Source organism: Schistocerca cancellata, chromosome 8 (genome assembly GCF_023864275.1).
Source record: "Schistocerca cancellata isolate TAMUIC-IGC-003103 chromosome 8, iqSchCanc2.1, whole genome shotgun sequence".
In the NCBI taxonomy this organism is placed as follows: domain Eukaryota; kingdom Metazoa; phylum Arthropoda; class Insecta; order Orthoptera; family Acrididae; genus Schistocerca; species Schistocerca cancellata.
In genome coordinates this window covers 97357983-97380258 of record NC_064633.1, presented here as the reverse complement: position 1 = coordinate 97380258, position 22276 = coordinate 97357983, and the positions used below count along the sequence as shown (strand labels likewise).

General features: G+C 39.8%; 1 protein-coding gene across 2 annotated transcripts in view; it reads right to left on the bottom strand.

Annotated features, from left to right (window-relative positions):
- Positions 1-22276, bottom strand: part of LOC126094685 (GRIP and coiled-coil domain-containing protein 1) — a 135853-nt gene that overhangs the window by 73034 nt on the left and 40543 nt on the right. For both annotated transcript variants that reach the window (XM_049909207.1, XM_049909206.1), the window contains exons 4-5: positions 16290-16435; positions 311-587 (exon numbers count right to left, since the gene is read on the bottom strand). In XM_049909207.1, coding sequence (XP_049765164.1) covers positions 311-587; positions 16290-16435 — 423 coding nt within the window. The remainder of the gene's footprint in view (positions 1-310; positions 588-16289; positions 16436-22276) is intronic.

Below are 22276 nucleotides of genomic sequence, written 5' to 3'. Positions count from 1 at the left end.
ACTACTTCAACATTCACAATACTAGCAGCATGTGTGCGCGCGCACACGCACGCACGCACACACACACACACACACACACACACACACACACACACACACACACACACACACTCTCTCTCTCTCTCTCTCTCTCTCTCTCTCTCTCTCTCTCTCAATACAGTGCAAAGACTGCGATTGAAAATTTAATTTCACATTAAAAATATCTGATAGAATTACAGTTTGTGCAATAAGGTCTGTCAATAACACTGCATAGCCCATAGCAGCAAAAAGTATTACTATTTAGCTTAGCACAGATTAATTGTTCACATACCTGTAAAATTGCAATCTGGTGTTGAGTTTTCATGTTTGCCATTTCTTCCTGTAATTCAAGCAATGCAGGTGGAGTTTCTTTGGCTTTACCTTCTGCCTTTTTCAGTTTTTTCCTTACTGACTCAAGTTCATTCTGTAGTTCTCTAATTCTTTTTTCGAACAGTTCCTTTTGATTTAAATTTAGATCTGAAACAACTGATTTACTTTTTAGTTCTTCAACTTGATTTTCCAGCTGTTCTTTCGTTCTTCTTTCTTCAGATAATAACATCTGCAACTCCCTAAAAGAGTACCCAGGAAATTATTATAAATTTGTTCACTGCTACCCTGTCATACATTATGAACCAGGAGCAGATGTTGAAATATAAACATTATCATCCTGGCAGTCCAGTAGCAAAATCCTATGTTATCCCATTTCTATCTTTTGTGATATATAAAGGGCTTACAAGAATGATGGAGCATGGTCCAGCAGTTCTGCATTTCACCTTCAATGTTTGGTATTTCGACCCCTCAATACGCATGGCACTGATCTAAATGAAACATCAGAAATGTGACACACTTGCTGCACCCTGGCCTATTGGCCTGGTATGATCTGTCATAGAAGTGGTGCTGGCAGTGAAAGCCTTAGTACATACTAATATCTTTTCTGTTTTTCCTTTCTTCCCATTCATTCATGCCAGAAAATGTAGCAAACAAACAGAAGGTCAAAAAGCACCACAGCTATTGAAATGAGAAGTCACCTACTCAACAAAATAGAGCAAAAGATTTGAAGGAATAAAAACATTTACATCTAAATTTGTACTACCGGTATGCAGACCATTTTATGGTGTGCTGGAGATGGTGGTGTGTATCACTGGTTCCCTCCCGTTTGTGAATGTTGCATAGGTACAATGACTGAGGGTAGCCCTCTACATAAGCACAAATTGCTTGTGCATCATTGTTGCAGTTATTTTGTGAGAGACGTGCAAGAGAGAAAACAATAAATTTTTTTAAACATACACACTCAGAATTTGATCATCTTCATGAAACATAATTCTGTTCTTGTTGAGTTTGCCACTAGAGTGGAATGAATTTCTCCCAGATGCTTTCCCATTCACTAAGCAAACACAGAAAAAAACACACAGTTGTTCTCTGAATCATTCGTATTAATATTAACTAGCAAAAATCCTAAACTGTTAAACAATAATCTCCTTTGGATGAATTATATTTTATTGTAATTCCTGTAACGAATTTCAGTCTGGCATATTCCATTAATAATTTTATGTGGCTGTTGCACAATAAACTTCTCCTAATACATGTGTCAATGTATTTTTTTAAACTAGTTATAAGTGCATAGCAGAGGTCCCTTCACACTGTACAAAATGTTAGGGTTTCTATTCGTGTATGCCACCTGTAACAAATGACTGCTTAAACACATCTACGAACCTTGTCTTTGTAGACTCGGTGGGTGTGCTGTGTAGGCACTGTAGTATATTCACAGATTCCTCACTTAATACTGATTCTTAAAACTTTGCCAAGGTACAATGCGTCATTTCTTCAAGCATCTGTAAATTTGGATTTTTCAACTTTTCTGTGATATTCTCCAATGAGTCAAACAAGCCTGTGACAATACATTCTGCTCTTTTTTGTACACCTTCAACATTCCCTGCTGTACTCCACACATTTGAGCAACATTCTAGGATGGATTGCAAAAGTGTTTTGAAAGCAATATTCTTTGAAGATTGCATTTTTCTAGTATGTTACAAATGAGTCTAGTCTACCACTTACTTTACGTGAGATTGAATCTATGTCCCATTTCATAACCCCACAAATAGTTACACCCAGGTATTTGTAGGAGTTGGCTGATTCCAACTGTGTGATGCTTTGAGACACTGTAATCATGGGTTGTTACATTTATGTACTTTTGTAAAATGTGCAGTTTTATATTTGTAAATGTTAAAAGCAAGGAGAACCTTGTTGTTTGATGCAATGGACTTGTGTTCTGTCTGAACTTCTGATATCAATGCACCATCTTTCCTTGCTTACATCAATAATATTTATCAACCTGATGATGCTTTGGATCAAAACTAGTCAAAAATAACACAGATTATTCATAAAGCAGCTTTTGGTGGTTTTAAAATGTCTTAATAACTATAGAGCATTATCGATAGAAGGTGTTTTGGATACATGTATCTGTTCTACTAGTCATTTCTTTTTAGGTGGTATATGGAAAGAAAAATCTGCAACAAACATGGCACTCACATACACTATAAAAACGCAAGACTAATGCCAAAATTCAAATGCTGCACTGGACTTCCCCAAGTCAGAACTTAGTGAATGCTATGCTTAAAGAGTCCCAATCCTGGGTAACACTAATCATATTCAAAATGTCACTAATGTACTAATTTTTCCATATATTATTAATTTTTTTGTTATCTAGTCAATTCACTAATTTCACACAAAAACCTGACAAGATAAATTATTTGTTTAGTACATACAGAGCATCAACAATGTTTAACATAAGATTCTCTATTCAAGAACCGCCAAACAGTAAAACTGTAAGCTCTCCTTCGTGTTGCATCAACTACAAATGAGTAAATTTATTGCAAAGACAAATGAAAATTGAAACTAAATACTTAAAAGTGCAACAGACACAAATTTTGATATTTAACTAGTAACACCCAAACATTACACAACTTCTTCAGCAGTTAGCTCAGCACATACAAACTGACAAATTTTTGCCTACATGGATACTAATATGAAACAGCTGAATATACAGTTACTGTGAACTATATCTCTCTTATTCCCCATAAAAAGTGCTGTAGAAGACCATCATCAAGAGTTTAGAAAAACTACAAATGTATCAGTCATCCTCTTTGTCTTGACTGCTGCACACAGCTATAACTACAATGCTGACAAAACAGTAAGAAATTTCTGGCAGAATGTAAATAATAAAGGAGTAGAGAAGACTACTCACTCTCACTTTAATCCTAAATTACATTTATAATGGTAACTGTGTATCCAACTGACACTGCCAACAACATTATTTAACTTGCTATGGTACTGTATTGCCAGATATTACAAAACTTTCTGAAGATCTCACTTGTGAAACCGTATAACTGATATGTATTGGTTTTTTACCCTGCATCACATGCCAAGTTATATGTAATGACAACTTGCCTGCCTACAAAAGTTGCTCTACCTGAAGATAATTTTTTAAATTGTTTAACTGTTCAAAACTTGCCCATGATCTTTTGTGTGACAACTATACAAACTTATACAGGTTACACCCATTTATTTATTTATTTATTTATTTATTTATTTCCACAAATCAGATGATGAGAGCAAGCTTCTGTCAAAATCAGTCATAGTAAAATAAATCATATTTAGTCATCTTGGCTTCAGAAGAAATTTCTTTGCATTATACAAACTTGCTGGGCCTGCTTAACTTTGATCTATATTTTTTTATATTAACAATAAGAATTAGTAAGCAAAAGATTTTAAAGTCAGCTTCACAACACTTTATACTTGGAAAATTTCAAAACAGATGTGTCTATACTTTGGCACTAACATTTTCAATGTCTCTGTACAAGTGATGAAAACTGTATTTTAGCAGCCAAAAGGAATGAATGCAAGAATAACTATATTTAATAGACAGATCCAAATCACCTTACCACACTTCTAATAGTAGTGGAATCATTTTGATAACATTGGCCAGTTTCACTCAGATCCACGAAACAATATTAAATAGCTCAAAGTATAACACCATTAAATCTCTACTTCGTGGCAACTCCGACAACCTCAGGTTTACAAATCAAAGTACCAACAGCCTCCCTTTAACCTCTTAACTGGTTCCTTTCAGCACCATCAGAGCCTTAGGAAAAGATAATAGAAAGTATGTGAGTCATCCAAATGAAATCAAACATTAGTTTCCACTGAAACTGCTACATGTGGACATTTTCATCTTTGTTTTTTGACCTCTGTTTTTGCAGCTCCAGATATACTATCTGCATAAGTTACAAACCATCTTTTGCAACTGTAATGAAAGTAGTATTAAGATTACACACATTTCACTTTGTTCTAAAGGATCTTCAGTTCTCATGTTTTATTGACTACTATAAACAGTATTACTTCTTGTTGTAATGGTACGAATTAACACTGTTTATAGTAGAAAATAAAGCATGCATACTGTTTATGATCATAAAAAACCAAATTGTAAGAGAAAAAACACTTTGTTAAAGTGACCATTGAAGATGCTTTAGAATTACGTAAAACACGTTCGGTCTTAATAAGACTTTCATTACTGTTGCAGAAGACAGAACGTAACCAATATTACATGTACTATATATGCTTTGCACACATTTTGAAAAACCTAACCACATTCCTCCCTTTGATTAGAGCCTTCTCCAACAAGCTGTTAGCGCCATATATTAAGGTAGAGGTGCCTCCAAAAAGTCATGCCCATTATGTCTGATACAGAATCAGGTCACTCCAGATGACTATTCCACAGCATCTGATAACAAAAAGAAACTTGAGACATTACTTTGCCCCAGCTTGCATCTTAAGAAAATCTCAAAAGCTGGAAATCTATCATTGTCTTTCTGTGTTTCACAAAATGATAAAGCTTGTATTCAGTAACATATGCAGATCCACAATTGACTATGCCCAATCGAATCCAGAGTAACTTCACAAAATGATTGAACATTAACCATTTTAGCTTACATTTCGATAACCCACTATTTAGTTTTCTCCTCAGTACTGAGCATTCATAGTAATTTTGTTTCCTCTATCATTACTTGCAATCTTCTGTATGGAACTCCCCTCTTTTAGCACTTCTTGTTACTATTATTTGTTCTACAGTCAGAAAAGTTTCCACTGTTATTTTATTTAAACCATTCTCTGTCATTATATTAATGTATTTACTTAAATACGACTCAAACTCTAAGTCAGAGATTTAATCTTCCAATGGTTCAGTCTAGTTTCTTTTAAATTGGAAGTCACCTTTATTGTTGCAGAAATTGCAACCTTTGGATGAATGTGAACAAGAGTGGCTTCAATGACTTGTGCATGGCTACAGTGTTCATGCGTAGTCCACTGAATGGAAGCCTTTAGAAGACCTGAGTAAGACATTTTCTGTGATATAGCTTGCACTTACACACAATAGTGTATCAACTGGGGGAGGGGGGGGGGGGGTGATGCAGGTCGTGCAGTGCGCCCCGACCTGCTTCCCCCCCCTCCCCCTCGCACTTCAAATCCTGGAGGGGGGGGTTGGGAGTTGGAGAGGGGGGGTGGGCGAGATATGGTTTCTGCCCTGCCTGCCCCCTTGCCCCCCAATTCAATTGGAGTTTTATTTCATCTATAGGCAGAACCAGTGAATAAACCACGCTGCCACCAAGAAAAATGCAATCAGTATTTTTGTTGGCAGTGATTTTTGCTTTTGCTCTCCCTTCATCTCATTTTTCATTCTGTGATTCCTAATGAAGCACAGCCTTTGTATGCATATGTAACAAATTCTACAAAGCAGTTTCGAACAGTAGTCGAGACTGATCAGTCCCTCAGGGCTGGCTACGTCATATAGACGAACTACAGTGAGGCCAGTGCACTGAATTTGGGGGAGGAGCGTCAGACTTAAGGTAGAAATCTTGACTGTAAAAAATTTGTTTTGCTGTCCCTTTACATTGGTAGCTGTTGTCCTCTGCACCTTCAAAATTAAATACCATTCAAAACACACATTGTCACCACTCTCATGACTTACTGTTCAGATCCCCTTGAATCTAAGTCCACATACATTTTCAGATCTGTAGTTGATTAAAACTTTTTTTGATCAGTTTAGTCTCGAGGTCGCATAGACACGAGCCAAGTGCAGTCCTATCAAAAATGACAAACACCGGCCAACAATGCTATGGCATACACACACAGTGGAAATGCTTTTGAGTTACAGGGAGCACCACATCTCGATACAAAAGCAACAAATCGTGCCTGGATCTACACTGGAATACTCAGAACTTGCTTGACCATCCGTATCAGTGGCAAACAGATCAGTTCCAAGGACTTAAGCAGGAAAAAGGGAAGAAATGTTCCAGAAATAATTAACAACGGTCAGTGAATAAACATTCCCTACCACTATGACAAGGCAATCAGAGGTTCAATCAGTAAAGGTATCAATAATCACTATGTAACAATATTAGTTAAACTTGTACAGAAAGGCTCAAACTACGTACATGTAACATTGTATCGAGAACTAAGATGGAATAATTCTTCTTAGTTGCATGAAAACCAGTATCTGGGCGCAAGCATTTGAGCTAGGTGTAGAATTGCAAGAAAATCCCTCCATAACCCACTGCAGCTTGTCCTGAAATTAGGCATCCATGAAAGTGTACTTGGATCATCCTTTTATTCCACAGCAAGAAAAAGTCCACTCTTGTTGCAGGATCAGAAAAGTGAGACGTATGTTCCAAAATACTACCATATAGCAAGTTGTTATAAAGTTCATAGTCCATGACATGCACGACTAGTAACAACATCCTCCATTTATGTCTCATCAGAATACGTAATACATTCATGATTTGACACTCACTGCTTTGTTTAGTGGCCACATTTCTCATAGTCAGCCCTGTGATACTAGTTAAGTAATGCACTCAATCTGTTGTGACAATTATTGCTTGGATAATGTCTTTCTTACTGAAAGAAGGATTTATAGACAATTTTATTAAGAAGTCTAGTATGCACTGATTTATTATCCAGACTCATTATCACAATCCTTCCAAGGGGACACCGCCTTATTGTAGGCACCTTCATTGCCGGGCGGGAGGGTTTGCGTACTCCGATGAAGCCGAGAGTTGTGCCAGCGGTAGCGTAGCTACAGTGTCACCCAAGTCTTGATGGAGGAGACAGACGAAGTGAGTCCTGCAACATAGGGAGGGGAGGGGGGGGGGGGGGGTGGCTCTATGGGCGTAGGGAAGCCAATCCTCCTAGGGGAGTGAACCCTAAAAAAATCCAGGTCCTCCAAGAAGGGGGTTGGGCGTGAGGCTAACAATCTCAGCCCGGAAAAAAGAGCTTGTTACGGAACCAAAGGACAAAGAAAGCCGGATGGATGTAATGGATAAATGGCCTTGGCAACGGACTGGTATTTACCGACATGGAATGTTAGAACACTGAACAGGCCTGGAGGACTATAGAACCTTAAAAAGGAAATGAAGAAATATAATGTGACGATGGCAGCAGTACAAGAAGCAAAATGGAAAGGAAGTGGAATATTAGCATCTGGGACACGCACACTGTTTTACAGCTGTGGAAGCAGATGATGTGGAGGCACAGGTTTTCTGGTTGATAATGCTCAAAAGGCTGCCACATTGAACTTTAATGCTGTTAGTGAAAGAATCTCTGTATTACGAATGAAAGCCCGTTTCTTCAATTTATTCTTTATATGCACCAACAGAAGATGCAGAATTGTTGGAAAAAGATGTGTTCCATGAGCAACTGGACCAGGAAATAGCAAGGGTGGCAAAGCATGATGTTAAGGTGATTATAGGGGGACTTCAATGCTCAAGTAGGAAAAGAAATCGCATACAGGAAAACAGCTAGTAAGGGGAGTCTGCATGAAGTTTCTAATGATAATGGTATCAGACTAATTGATTTTGCCATCAGCAATAACATGATTATTAAAAGCACATGGATGCAAAGGAAGGATATAAGGAAAGTTACAAGGAGCTCCCCAGATGGGATCACAAAAAATCAGATTGATCACATACTCATTGATAGACGACATGCTTCAGATATATTAGAGGTGGGTAGCTGTCATGGTGCAGATGGAGATAGTGATCATCATTTGGTAAGAATCCAATACAGACAGAGGATAGCCAATTATAGACAGATCAAGAAAGCTATCACACCAAGGTTTGATGATACCAAGTTAAAAAAATAATAAAATACAGTACAACAGTATAAAACTATTCGACAAATAGACCTAATGAAGCCAAAGAGCAGGCAGGAGAGGATATTGAAGAAAGATGGGAAAAGGTTAAAGGAATAACATGAGACAGCTGAAACTGTACTGAGCGGAAAGAAGAAATCGAGAACCCAGCGCTGGTTAAATGAAGAGTGTACGAGGAAGATAGAAGAAAGAATTGAGGCAAGAAAAAGAATGCTAGAAGAATACCAGGAGATGAGAAGGGAAGCATATAAGGAATATAGGAGGAAAAAGAGAGAATCTGAAATATAGTGGACTGATGAGTTAGAAGGGAGAAATACTGCTCAAGAAACAAGGAAATTCTATATGAGGGTTAAAGATAAAAGGAAAGGATTCCAACCCAGAGCAGTTTTCTGTAGAGATAAGGAGAGAAATCTGATTGGAGGAAAAGAGCAGATTTTAGACAGATGGGTGGAGTAGTTCAGTGAACTATTGAATGCAGAATCAAAAAACGAAGGTGGGGCTGATGCTGGTATGGCAGAAGAGGTGGAGCAGGAAGTAAACAGAGATGAAGAGCACCAGGGATCAATAGCAGAACCCACACTGGAAGAAGTTAAAGTTAGTATCAAGACTTTTAAAAACAATAAGGCTCTAGGCAATATTACAGCAGAAATGATAAAATATGGTGGAGAAAAACTAGTAAGGCTTTTGCATGAGATTTTCGTGGAAATATAGCGGAAAGAAAATATGCCGAAACAGTGGGGTACAGCAATACTCTGCCCTATACACAAGAAACATGACTACGCTGACTGCGGGAATTATAGAGGAATTGCACTGCTCTGTATAGTATATAAAGTATTAGGATAAATCGTGGCTGGGAAGTTAAAAACATACATAGAAGAGTATCTACGAGACTACCAATGTGGTTTCAGAACTAATAGATCCACTATAGACCAGATTTTCACTATCAGACAGATCCTTGAAAAATGTTATGAGTACAACATCGATGTCCACCAGCTGTTCAGTGACTGCAAACAAGTTTATGATAGTATAAAAAGAGATCAACTTTGGAAGGCAATGCAAGAGGCAGGAGTCACTAACAAACTGATACGATTGGTAAAAATGGCTTTGAGAAGAACAGTATGCAAAGTAAAGACTGAGGGCACTTTATCAAAGCCATTTGAAGTTAACTAAGGACTGCGGCAGGGTGATGTGCTCTCCACTATTCTGTTCAATGTCGCCTTGGAGATTGGAGAGTGTAATGCGAAAGACACAAAGCAACAACCCTGGGGAAACACTGTTTAATAGAATGACTCAGGAGCTTACATATGTTAACGACACTGATTTGCTATTACATATGTTAATGATACTGATTTGTTATCCAGGAAAAAACAGGACCTGGAAGAAAAGCTTGAAAAAGTAGAAAGAAATGGTGCGGAGATGGGGGTGACAATTAATCACTCAACGACTAAGCATATGTTAACATCTAGGAAAAGATATATTTAAAAACAAAGATGATGTGACTTACCATACGAAAGCGCTGGCAGGTCGATAGATACACAAACAAACACATACATACACACACAAAAAATACATCATCTAGGAAAAGATATAGTGAAGGAGAAAGAAGCATGACTTTGAACAGAAAAGAATATGAATGCTGTGAAAGCTTTAAATATCTTGGGTCACTGGTAACTGAGAATAATGATATGAGAGAAAAAAACATGCAAGGATTGCAGCTGGTAAAGTATTTAAAGCAAGGAGCCTTAGTAGGAACCTGAAGCTGGCTGTGTATCATACAGTAGTTAGACCTGTGGTGATTTATGGTACAGAAACCTGGACTATGACACAAAATGATGATGAGTTATTGCTGAGATGAGAAAGGAAAATACTTAGGAAAATCTACAGGCCAGTGAATGATAGGGGTTTTTGGAGAATCAGAAATAATAAGGAGATCAGAGAGTTGTACAACAAACCAGATATCATGACTGGAATAAAGAGTAATGCACTACACTGGTTGGGACATGTAGAAAGAATGGTGGAGAACAGCACAGTCAAGAAAGTTTTCAAAGGAAAACCCGGTAGACGTCGTATAAGGGGCAGACCAAGGACCAGATGGCTAGACAATGTGGAGGAGGACTTGAGAAGGATGGGAGTGAGAAGATGGAGAGGCAAGGCAGTGAGCAGAGAAGAGTGAGTGGAGGTTGTCCAGGAGGCCAAGGCCCTACAAGGGCTGTAGTGCCAAGGAGTAGTAGTGGTGGTGGTGGTGGTGGTGGTGGTGGTGGTGGTAGATTTTTATAAATGAAGTACCAAAACTCAATGAATGTAATTTGAAGAATTTGCAGTGAAGAATAGCCTCACTGCCTATTTCACATTTTGTGCACTTTTGGTCATGTATTGCAGCATACCAACCGAAGCTAACATACCGAAGTAATTTCTTATCATGGTAGGAAAGCTGTATCTTTCCAGTGATGAGTAAATGGATTGTATGTCTTGGTGGTATGCCACACATGATAAGTTTCTGCACGCCATGCAGAGTGCAGCGTGACAAGTCACTACACACAAACAGTTCAAGATACTGAAACAATGTTTTCAGCACATAATGTACGCAAAGAGATAAGTAGTTCTCTGTACAATAAATACTGAGATTTTTTTACCTCTCATAATGTGGAAGTATATTAATGCCATTTGTTAGCTTATGAAAGGAATATAGTGCTATAATGCAAATCAATGTTTTATTTACACTTGTCAAAAACAGCAGCAAGTAAAAGTACAAAGTTGTATCTGGCAAGAAGTTTTAACATATAGAGAAAAGCATTCTATACCAGTTTCATCACAAATGTTACATTTAATGGTACAAATACAGTTCAATTTACTCAAATTGATTTGACAACTGAAAATTGAATGTCGAATAAACACTAAAACACACTGCTTTACACAACAGCTCACCACTGAACAAATATAGTAGTACACATCATCTTTACAGCTGAAAATATTTTGTTTACCATGCAAGTTTCCTTCCAATAAATCATAAATCACAATCGACTTGGTATGAATTCTGCAAGTTTGTTGTTAGGTCTGACAATGTTCTTCCATTTACACTGCAGTATTGCTTTAAGGTCTGATTTGTACCCTTTTTTGTAATTTACCATGTAGATGTTCAAAAATGTTTACAGTGATTCCTCTTACTTGCGACACATACAATTAGTGAATTAGAGAATCATTTTTAAATCTCAGTATCTAACTTTTTATTCCCTTTTTATGTGTACATCGTTTCATGGGTCGTGGCTGATATTTATATGTGACTATTACTATTTTGTTATTTTAGGTGTGGAACTGCACAATGTCACAAAAATCTATAAAGGAATTTTTGGAGGTGGTACTAGTGCTAAAATATCTCAGATCATTTGCATTAGCATTACTAATGACAGTGGCCAGTCTCAATCTGATAGTAGTAATACTAGTCAAAGATACTTCGAGAAAGCATAAGCACTGATACTGTTAGGCTAAATATTTCATATGAATGTTTCTTCCTATGCTTGTGTTGTTATACACAGAAGAGCCAAAGAAACTGGTACACCTGCCTCATATCATGTAGGACCCCCACAAGCATGCAGAAGTGCCACAACACAATGAAGCATGAACTCAACTAATGTCTGAAGTAGTGCCGGAGGGAACTGACACCATGAATCCTGCAGGGCTGTTCATAAATCTGTAATAGTATGAGGGGGTGGAGATCTCTTCTGAATAGTACGTTGCAATGCATCTCAGATATGCTTGATAATGTTCATATTTGGGGAGTTTGGTGGCCAGTGGAAGTGCTTAAACTCAGAAGAGTGTTCCTGGAGCCAGTCTGTAAAATTCTGGATGTGTGGGGTGTTGCATTGTCCTGCTGGAATTGCCCAAGTCCGTCAGATTACACAATGGATATTAATGGAGGCATGTGATCAGACAGGATGCTTACACGCCCAACACCATTACAGAGCCTCCACCAGCATGAACAGTCACCTACTGACATGCAGGGTCCATGGATTCATGAGGTTGTCTCGATATCCATACACGTTCATCCACTCAATACAATTTGAAATGAGATTCGTCCGACCAGACAACATGTTTACAACTAGCTCCAATGTTGGTGTTGACGGGCCCAGGTGAGGCATAAAGCTTAGTGTCATGCAGTCATCAAGTATACACGAGAGGGCCTTCGACTACAAAAGCTTATATCAATGATGTTTTGTTGCTGACACTTGTTGGTGGCCCAACGCTGAAATCTGCAGCTCTTTGTGGAAGAGTTGCACTTCTGCCAGGTTGAATAATTCTCTTCAATCATCATTGGTTCAGTTCTTGCAGGATCTTTTTCTGGCCACAGCAATGTCAGAGATCTGATGTTTTACTGGGTTCCTGATATCGACAGTACACTCGTGAAATAGTCATACAGGAAAATCCCCACTACATAGCCACCTCAGAGATGCTGTGTCCTATCACTCATGTGCCAACTATAGCACCACACTCAAACTCACTTAAATCTTTATTATCTGCCATTGTAGAAGAAGTAACCGATGTAACAACTGTGCCATACACTTGTCGTCTTATATAGGCGTTGCCAACCGCAGCGCCATATTCTGCCTGTTTACATCTCTCTGTATTGGAATATGCATGCCTATACCAGTTTCTTTGGCACTTCAGTGTATTCTGTGCTCAACATTAACATACATTGCTTGATGAAAGCTATTTCTAAGTTAGTGTGATGTGTGCAAGATACATCATGTTGCACGATTTTATCCTTAACGATTTCAGGTTGAGGCAATGGACAAAAAAGTTGTGGCCATAGGACTGTCAAAGCATGCAGACACCCCAGTCTCACATGAAAACACAATGGGCTCTACTTCAAGTTTACTTGTTTTAGAAAAAAAAAAATTCCACCCACCTCAGAAGCATAAGAAATCGAAGACCTTGTAAATCAGAATGGTTTGTGGCTTATCCAGGGATACGTTATGAAGAAAAGAACATTTGGCCCATCCACTTGGTGAACAATAGACGACCACAGAAAGAGAGAACTTTTCTTAAAAAAGGTTTATGAAGAAAAAGAAAAGAAGGGAAAAAAAGAAGAAGAAGCCATGGAAAAGCCCAAGATACACAAGAAGAGTCTTTCTCATCGAGGGCCTCTCGTAATTATTCCCAACGTGAAAACAGCAAACCTGTGATTGTCCAGGTCGCGATCAGGAGAAAGCTAGAACTGCTTTACTAGTAATTACCAGTTCACTCAGGTTCCTATGTTGAATAGGAAACACACTGAGAGGTCATGAAACGGTCTCTGGGAACCCCTTGATACTTCTTGATGAGAAGAAGAATGCTGTGCCAGAACTGAAGATATGGCTGATACACCATGACCATGACATTTGGGTGGTGCCAGCAATACAAAATTAAGTACTGGAAATTATGGCTCCCACGATCCAGCGAGAAATTGTGCAGCAAATAAAAAATTCCCCACTTCATAGAATTATGGCAGATTCGATGAAGGATGTGGCTGGCCAGGTGCAGTTCAATCTTTGTGTACGTTGTGTACTCAAGGTACCCTCCGCCACACACCAGCAGGTGGCTTGCGGAGTATGGATGTAGATGTAGATGTAGATGTATGTTGTGTTGACCCTGAGACACTCAAAATAAAAGAACTTTTCCTGGTTTTTTATAGTCTGCAGGACTCCAAGGTGCAAACACTGGCAACTATCATTAAAGACATCCTTCTAAGACTGTCACCAGATATTGGGTTTCTACACGTCCACTGTTTCGATGACGCAGCTAACATGTTGGGGCAGAACAGAGGTGTGAAGGAAATCCTTATTCAAGATCAGCCAAGGAGTTGTTACATCCACCACAGCAATCATTGTTTAGGTCTGGCGCTATAGGAAATTACAAGAAGCTGTGATCCATTGTGTGATGTACTGGTAACTGTGAAAGACATCTCACTATAATTCTAGAATATGCAAAAAGGAAAGACATGCATGAAGATATGGTGGTCAATGTGGTGTCAATCAAACCAATCCAAGCCCAAAAGCTCAATGACTGATTCCAATGCGTCTTTAAGAGTAAAATCTTTGACATGTTTCAGGGACAACTATGAGCAGGTCCAGAAAATGGTGACAGATAGTGAATGTATGCAGCTCAGAGACAAAAGAAAGTCAGTCCTTCGGGCCTATGCGAAGTGGCTCAAAAAGTTTGAAACTATTTTTTATATACCAGTAGCAACTGAAGTGCTTGGACTGTGTCAGGAATTGGCCAGATCCCTACAGGATCGAAATTTCAATGCAGCTGGAGTGAAACACTCTGTAGAGGTTCTGAAAGTAGCTCTTGCAAGTCTTAAAACTATGGACACATTTGATATGCTGTTAGAGAAATCAAAAATTTTCTAAAAACCTAAATATGAAAGACCCAAATATCTGATGGCCAAGAAAAATACCAGCAAAACTGCACCACACTAAAACACATCTGTTCCCAGAGAACTGTCTCAAGAATGTAAATTTAGGAAAGATTTTTTGAAATTCTTGATCTCCTTTTGAATGGAACTGAACAAAGGTTCAACCAAAAGGATCTAAAGTGACTATCCCATCTTGAAGAGATACTTATTACATCCTCCTAAACACATCCCCCATCCACAAGATGTTTGTAGGAATTGCTTGGAGTACATACAACAGACTTTAACCAGGGCAGGCTTCATGCACAGCTCAAAATGCTGCAAACCATCACGACTGGTATATAACCATGTAATGTATTCTCTACTGGAAGAAAACTTATTTCTGAACCAGGTAGGGTTAAAGACCTCCTTTACGAAGTCATTCACCTCATCAATCTGATTCTGACAGTTCCCATATGGTCAGCATCCTCTGAGAGGTCCTTCAGTGCCTTGAGGTGAGTTAAAACTTGTCCCACATCAACAATGACTCAGTTGAGACTCACCCATCTACTCCTCCTCCATGCTCATCAAAACAAGGCTAGAAAAATTAATCTTATGAATGTCATGACACAATTTGTTCCCCAAATTGTTCAAAAATAAAATTACATTTTTAGTCTAAATAAAAACTAAATAAATGTCTACTTTTTCAAACAAATTATGTTTTTTTCATTAAATATCTGTAAAACAGTAATAATAAGATATTTCAGTCTAAGTAAATATGAACTACTTTTCGTAAATGGTCTCAAAACAAAGTAGAACCAGTGTCTTCCCAGATAAATGATGTCTTTTTAAAAATTAAAGCAACAAAATTGATTTCAAGAGCATGACCTATAAAATTGGGTCTATATTAGTATTAACGAGTTGTTTCTCTCTGTAGAACAACATAGCGCTGATTACATAACACACCTTCCAACACTATTGGTGTGCCTGTATTCTTAAAGGTTTTGCTGAAAGACAAAATCAGTAAATGGGTTTACTGGCCCCCCTCAAGAAATAGTTGGTACACCACTGTCTACACAAGAATACATGCAACAAATGAAAACAGTAGAAGGAAGATTACAGTTCTAAGTCATATCACTTGTGAATATGTTCAGATTGCAGAAGGCTGTGGAAGGAAACCATTGTGGAACACCCCTAAGAAGTTCAAGGAAACCACAGAAGGAAGAAAGGAAGATTGGGTTTAACATCCCATTGACATTTGACATCGACGTCATTAGAGATGGAGCACAAGCTCTGACTGTCTCAAGGTCTGGGTCGATTTATGGAAATTCTAAATCTGGATGGCAGGATGCAGGTTTGTAAAGCCATGCTCCCAAAAGCAAGTCTGGTGTACCAACCACAAGTAGGAGGGGAGGGGGAGTTGAAGGCCACAGAAAACCTAAACCTCGATGGTTGGACAGCTATTTGTACTACTGTCCACTCAAATGAGAGAATGGTGATTTAACACTGCACCACCTTGCTTAGTATAAACAGCAGAGGGAACATCATTTTGGTCTATCATCAATTTGATGAAGGAAATGGCCTAAAATATTTATTGCTAATACATTCAAATGAGGCTATTAAAACTAGAAAATATCTGTTTCCTTCAAAATGCTTAAAGCACTGAACTTTTGGGATAAGCAGACCAAGGCAGTAAGTTCATACCTCATCATAACAGCGTGGTCATTTCTTTCTTTGTCTCTCTCATGTCTTTCAACAATTAGTCTGGATTTCACACACTCCATCTCAAATAGGTGCTGTTTTGTTAGGTTCTGCATCTTTTCTTCCAGGCCTTTGATAATCTTGTCTCGCTGAAAATAAATGTTTATTCAGTCAGTTAGTTGATGTTTACGCACTATGGAGAAAGTTATAAAACTTAAAAGTGCTTAAGATTTCAACAAGCAGACCAGCTATCTCCAAAGTGGTACACAAAATCATTAATTTTGACAAGATAAAATTACAGATAACATTCTAATATTTAAGTGTCACCAGTGATAACAAATCCTTGGTCAAATAAGGATGCACTCCTACCTGCAACTATTCTTTAAATCTATTGATTCTATCAATGTAGCATTTTATGCTGAAAAATTGTCCTCCTGTCACCTGTAGTAAGGACTAGCTCTGATAAAACTACATGTGAAGTCAAAAACTGGTCACTTGTTGCACAATATACGTAATTGTTCACTTTCTAACAATTGTATACTGCTCACTCAGAGTGGTGTGTGTGTGTGTGTGTGTGTGTGTGTGTGTGTGTGTGTGTGTGTGTGTGTGTGCGCGCGCGTGAGAGAAAGAGAGAGAGAGAGAGAGAGAGAGAGAGACACCATCAGTACACCTGTCTGGCCTGTGTGCGCGCGGGAGGGCACGGGGCGCGGGAGGGCAGGGGGAGTGGGAGGGGGGGAGAGGGGGGGAGAGCACGTGCATGCTCGTAATCATTGCGTGCATCTTGACATATTGCCTCGACAACAATGTGTTTACCGTTCTTTGTTTTCATTACTAGTGGATGTCTTGGGTTCGTTTGGTTGTCTCTGTCACCCCGTTGCTTCTTGTGTGTTGTTGTCATAAGGTCTCTCTCGATCATCCGTCATTGTTTCGTGTCTGTCCTTTCTGTTTGTCTGTTTGTTCGTGGGCTGCCGTGCTTTCTCGGCCACCCCGCGACTGTTCCGGCCGTATCACATTACACCGACCATAACGCACACTACAATGACAGAACAGTCAGTCCCATAAATATATTAAACTACAATTAATCCTAATGTTGAACATGCACCCAAAAGTGCACACTGATGCTATTGTCTCTTGATACTGCCATCTTTCCACTGCAGCCCCCCCCCCCCCCCCATTTTCATCAATCTTTATCAATCTAGGACTAGCGGGTTCAATGAACGGAGCAATGCACTAACCCCTTCCTTTCTTTTTTAGTTGTTTACAAAAATTATCAAATTTTGAAAAGCAAGACTGTTCCGGTGTTCCAGTGTAGAACTATTAGCCATTAGCCATTTGACAATATTCATTTATCGTATGATTTTAATTCTATTTACTCCCCGTACACCAAACTATCATTCTAACCATTCACTAATAATGTTCAATACACTGTCTTATCTCTCCTCTTATTTTACTTTCATCATATGATAGAGAATTTCACATATTTCCAGATTATAACATGCAGCCATTATACAGGAGTGTCTGCAGAAGTCTCTTAGTGGCTCTCTTTGGCTTGAATTATTTCAATTAATTCGAGATGTGTTCGAGCATGCATCATTTCCAAGCAGGGTCTGCTAACCAGCTCACTTTGAATCACAAAAAGTGTGTAGTCTTGCATTAGTAAGCAGCAGTGTTTTACTTGTAACCAAGTATCAATTACATTATGTCATTAACCCATCATTCCTGTCCTGTTGACAACACACGCCATATAGTGAACTCAACGGGAGGGGTGGAAACTGTGAACTGAGTTGCAGCCCCATACAAAGATGCGTACACCACTATAACAGTTATCAGCAAGAATGCTTAAAAATGCGCTAGGAGAAGAATCGGATGAAACTCATCAGGTTGTCAACCAACCAAATGGAGTGCATCGGATAAATGAGTTTCACACAATGGAATACTACAGATGTCGCCTTGACTAATCCAACCCAAGAAGACCAAGGACAAACGTGACACGACAAAGATATCATCAATTGGCAGAGAGCTAAGTCAAGAAACTTGGAAATAAGAGCGGATTTGTTAATTATTTTCAGCAATATCTTACCCAACAATTATGATAGTTCCTAAGCATATATAGGGAATCACAGACCCAGGGGCATTTATGGTTTTCATGGAAGAAAAGGATAAGAACATACGGAAATTTCATGCAACAATTATCAGGAATCTGCCAATCGAAGTCCTCATTTATGTACAGTATTGTTAACATCTGTAATGCTGTCTGGAACAGGACTGAAGTAGAATGAAATCAACTCTTTCATCAAGTGATGTAGCACTAGGAGAATTTGAAATATTAGTGAGTAAACCAATGACAGTATGTGAAGCCTTCACAGAATACTTAAAAGAAAGCAATTAACTCAGCTAAAATGAGTAGTTCATTTTTCCAAAGGAGTGTAGCAGAACACAAAGTAATGACAATAATTTCAAAATAAAAACATCTCATGGCTGGGATGGTATATCACCTACATCACTTGAAGTATGCAGAAATTAATTAATAAAGCCACTAACACATTTAATAAACAGCTCAACTGAGCTGGAGACCTTTCTTGCTATTTTAAAAATTGCTGTGATATTACCAGGTATAAAAATGGAGCAACCAGTGACAAATAATTGTAGGCCTACTTCATTATCTTCAAAGTTTGTTAAGTTACTTAAAAGGGTAATTCTAGACCAAATAGAATCTTTCTTCCATTAATACAATCAACTAAGCAATTCACAGCACAGGTTCCAGAAATAAATTGTTTTCTATGAATGGCTAAACAAACTTGATAAAGGAAACAAAGTCACTGAAACTTTTCCAGATACATCTAATGCATCTGACTCCGTGACTCAAGCAGTTTTATTCCAACTAGAAACTTATGGTATAAGAGGAGTGGCACTAAATTTCTGAATTTCTTAACCTTGAGATAGCTTAGCACACTGTCTTTTATATTATATGAATGAAGTTATAATGAAAATCAACAAATGAGACTCTGAATTGTGGGATGCCCCAGGGAATTATTCTTGCATGTATTAATGACAAAACACTGTGTTATAACTTCAAGTTGAACAAATATATTACAAGGAAAACGCAATACATGAAAATCACAGATCAAGTAAACAGAGTAAGACGTGTGTACACTTTAACAGTCAAATCATAACTGAGTCCAAGTCTAGTGGCCGCTGGCTAGCTGGCCACTTAGGTGGCGCTGCTGCTGTATGGCTGGCAGACAGCACCGCATGTAGAGGACGCGCGTAACTGCGCGGCGGCACTTTGAAAGATCGGCGAGTGACAACACTTTTCCCCCCTTTGAATTTTTTGTACAGGTCTTGATGGAGGTGGCCTGTAGATTGCTAACATCCTTAGGTGTTGTCTGACTGGCCGTAAAGTCTCGAGGAGGTGGTTTCCCGTACGGACGGAAGTGTCCCCGTTGGTAACGGGTCGAGATGACAGGAGACGTGGGGGTCAAATCTGCTGGGGCCCTGTGCACCAATCTGCCTGTTGTGACAAGTCCGGTTGTTATAACAGGAGACATGGGCGATGTGTCCGCATCTGTAGGAGAAGGAGGCGAGTAGAGTTGCTCCGACAGATGATGGTCATCTGGTTCCTGCATGGGCATGTCTCCTGGCGGCGTCTGTTCTTGTGCTGGCACCGATATGATGGTGAGAGGACTGTGGTGTGTGTAATGAGAGATTCCAGTATCTCGAGCGTCAGATAGAGATGAAGGTGGTGTAGCGGCATCTGGAACAAGCATTGCCAGCACACGAGGCCGAAGCTGGTCCGAATGACGCTCTGCAACACCCGTGTCCGTGCAACAGACAATGAAAGGAAAGTTAGAGCAGGCGTCAATAACGAGAAGCCAGTAAGTACCTAAAAATGGTCCCGCGAAGTCAGCATGAATACGCTCCCAGGGCTTCTCAGGTGAAGGCCACTGTGACAAAGATGACTTTGGGGCGGCGGCCTGTGACACACAAGGGCCGCATGCAGCGACCATGTGTGCAATTTCAGAGTCGATGCTGGGCCAGTACACATGACAGCGCGCCACAGATTTTGTGCGAGAGACACCCCAGTGCCCCTGGTGAAGGAGGCGCAAGACCGAAGCACGCAAAGACGCAGGTACCACAACACGCGGTGAATCATTTTCGGTGGAAAGGAGGATAACACCATCCCTAGCCGTAAGGCGGTAACGCAAAGCGTAGTAGTTCCGCAATGTATCAGAAGTCTTAGCGGACGGACGATCTGGCCAACCTTTCTGAATACAGCGTAAAACCCCGGAGAGGATAGGGTCAGAACCCGTAGCAGCCACCAGCCGGTCCCCAGTGATGGGGAACCCATCCACAACCCGCTGCTCGGGAACATCCAGGTGGAAACACAAAAGTTCGTCCCTATCGAATGCCAGATCAGGACCCATGGGAAGGCGAGACAGTGCATCAGCATTCGCATGTTGAGCCGTCGGCCAGAAATGAATCTCATACTTGAAACGAGACAAGTAAAGAGCCCAACGCTGGAGGCAGTGTGCAGCCTTGTCGGGAAGTGATGATGATGGATGAAACAAGGAAACAAGTGGTTTGTGATCTGTAACAAGACGAAATTTGGAGCCATAGAGAAAAACACCAAACTTATGAAGAACATAAATAATGGCCAAAGCTTCTTTTTAAATTTGAGAATACTTTTGTTGGCCATCCATGAGCGTTTTGGAGGCATAAGCAACGAGTTGTTCAGAACTGTCACAAAAACGGTGCACAAGGACTGCACTGCACTGACCCCGTATTGTGAGGTGTCCGTGGCAAGAACAAGATGTTGCCCAGGTCGGTAAGTAGCCAGGCACGGGGCCTGTTTCAGCATAATCTTCAATTTCTGGAAAGCCGCATTGCATGACCTGGACCAGTGAAAAGGCACGTTTTTATGCAACAGGTGATGCAACGGCTGAGCCACCGAAGCAGCATATGGTAAAAACTTGTGATAGTATGCTATTTTCCCCAAGAAGGCCTGCAGTTCCTTAACAGATGTAGGGCGAGGAAAGGCATCGATCGCAGCGACAGTTTGCTGAAGGGGACAAATACCATCCCAAGAGAGTTGAAACCCCAAGTACGTGATAGATGCCTGAAAAAATTTTGATTTCTGATGATTACACTTAAGACCGGCAGTCTGTAAGACATCAAAAAGTGTGCGGAGATTTTGAAGATGTTCATCAGTGGTGGAGCCAGTGACAACAATGTCATCCTGTTAATTTATGCACCCTGGGACAGTGAGTAATAATTGTTCCAAGAATTGCTGAAAGAGAGCAGGGGGGCTGGCAACCCTGAATGGCAATCATTGGTATTCATAGAGGCCAAAAGGCGTGTTAAGGACCAGAAACTGCCGGGAAGCAGCGTCGAGAGGAAGTTGATGATAAGCTTCTGACAGGTCAAGTTTAGAAAAATACTGGCCTCCAGCAAGTTTAGTGAACAATTCTTCAGGTCGAGGCATAGGATAAGTGTCGATAAGGCATTGAGCATTTACAGTGGCTTTGAAATTGCCACAGAGACGAATATCACCATTTGGCTTAGCAACGACGACGACAGGAGAGGACCACTCACTGGAAGTGACAGGAAGCAAGACCCCTGAAGCAGTGAGACGATCCAGATGACAGGATTGGAGAACCCAACTGAAGATACGTCTGAGAATTGATGATAGTGGCAGCAGAACCAGTATCCACCTCCATGCGAACATCTCGACCAAGTATCTGGGCAGTGAGGAATAACTTCCCTGAAAGGGAAGAAGTACAATTGACAGACAACACAGAATCAGAACCAGCGTCATGTTCATGAACATCATGTACGCGATCGGATTTGCCAACAGATGACACATAACCCCTTTTTTTTTTGCATTTGTGACACACGGCCCAATGTTGTCGACAGTCTTCTCGTGAATGTTTCGTAAAACACCCCGGACATGAAGGAAGTTGCCGTGGGTTTTGCTGCAGTTTCTTAGAGGT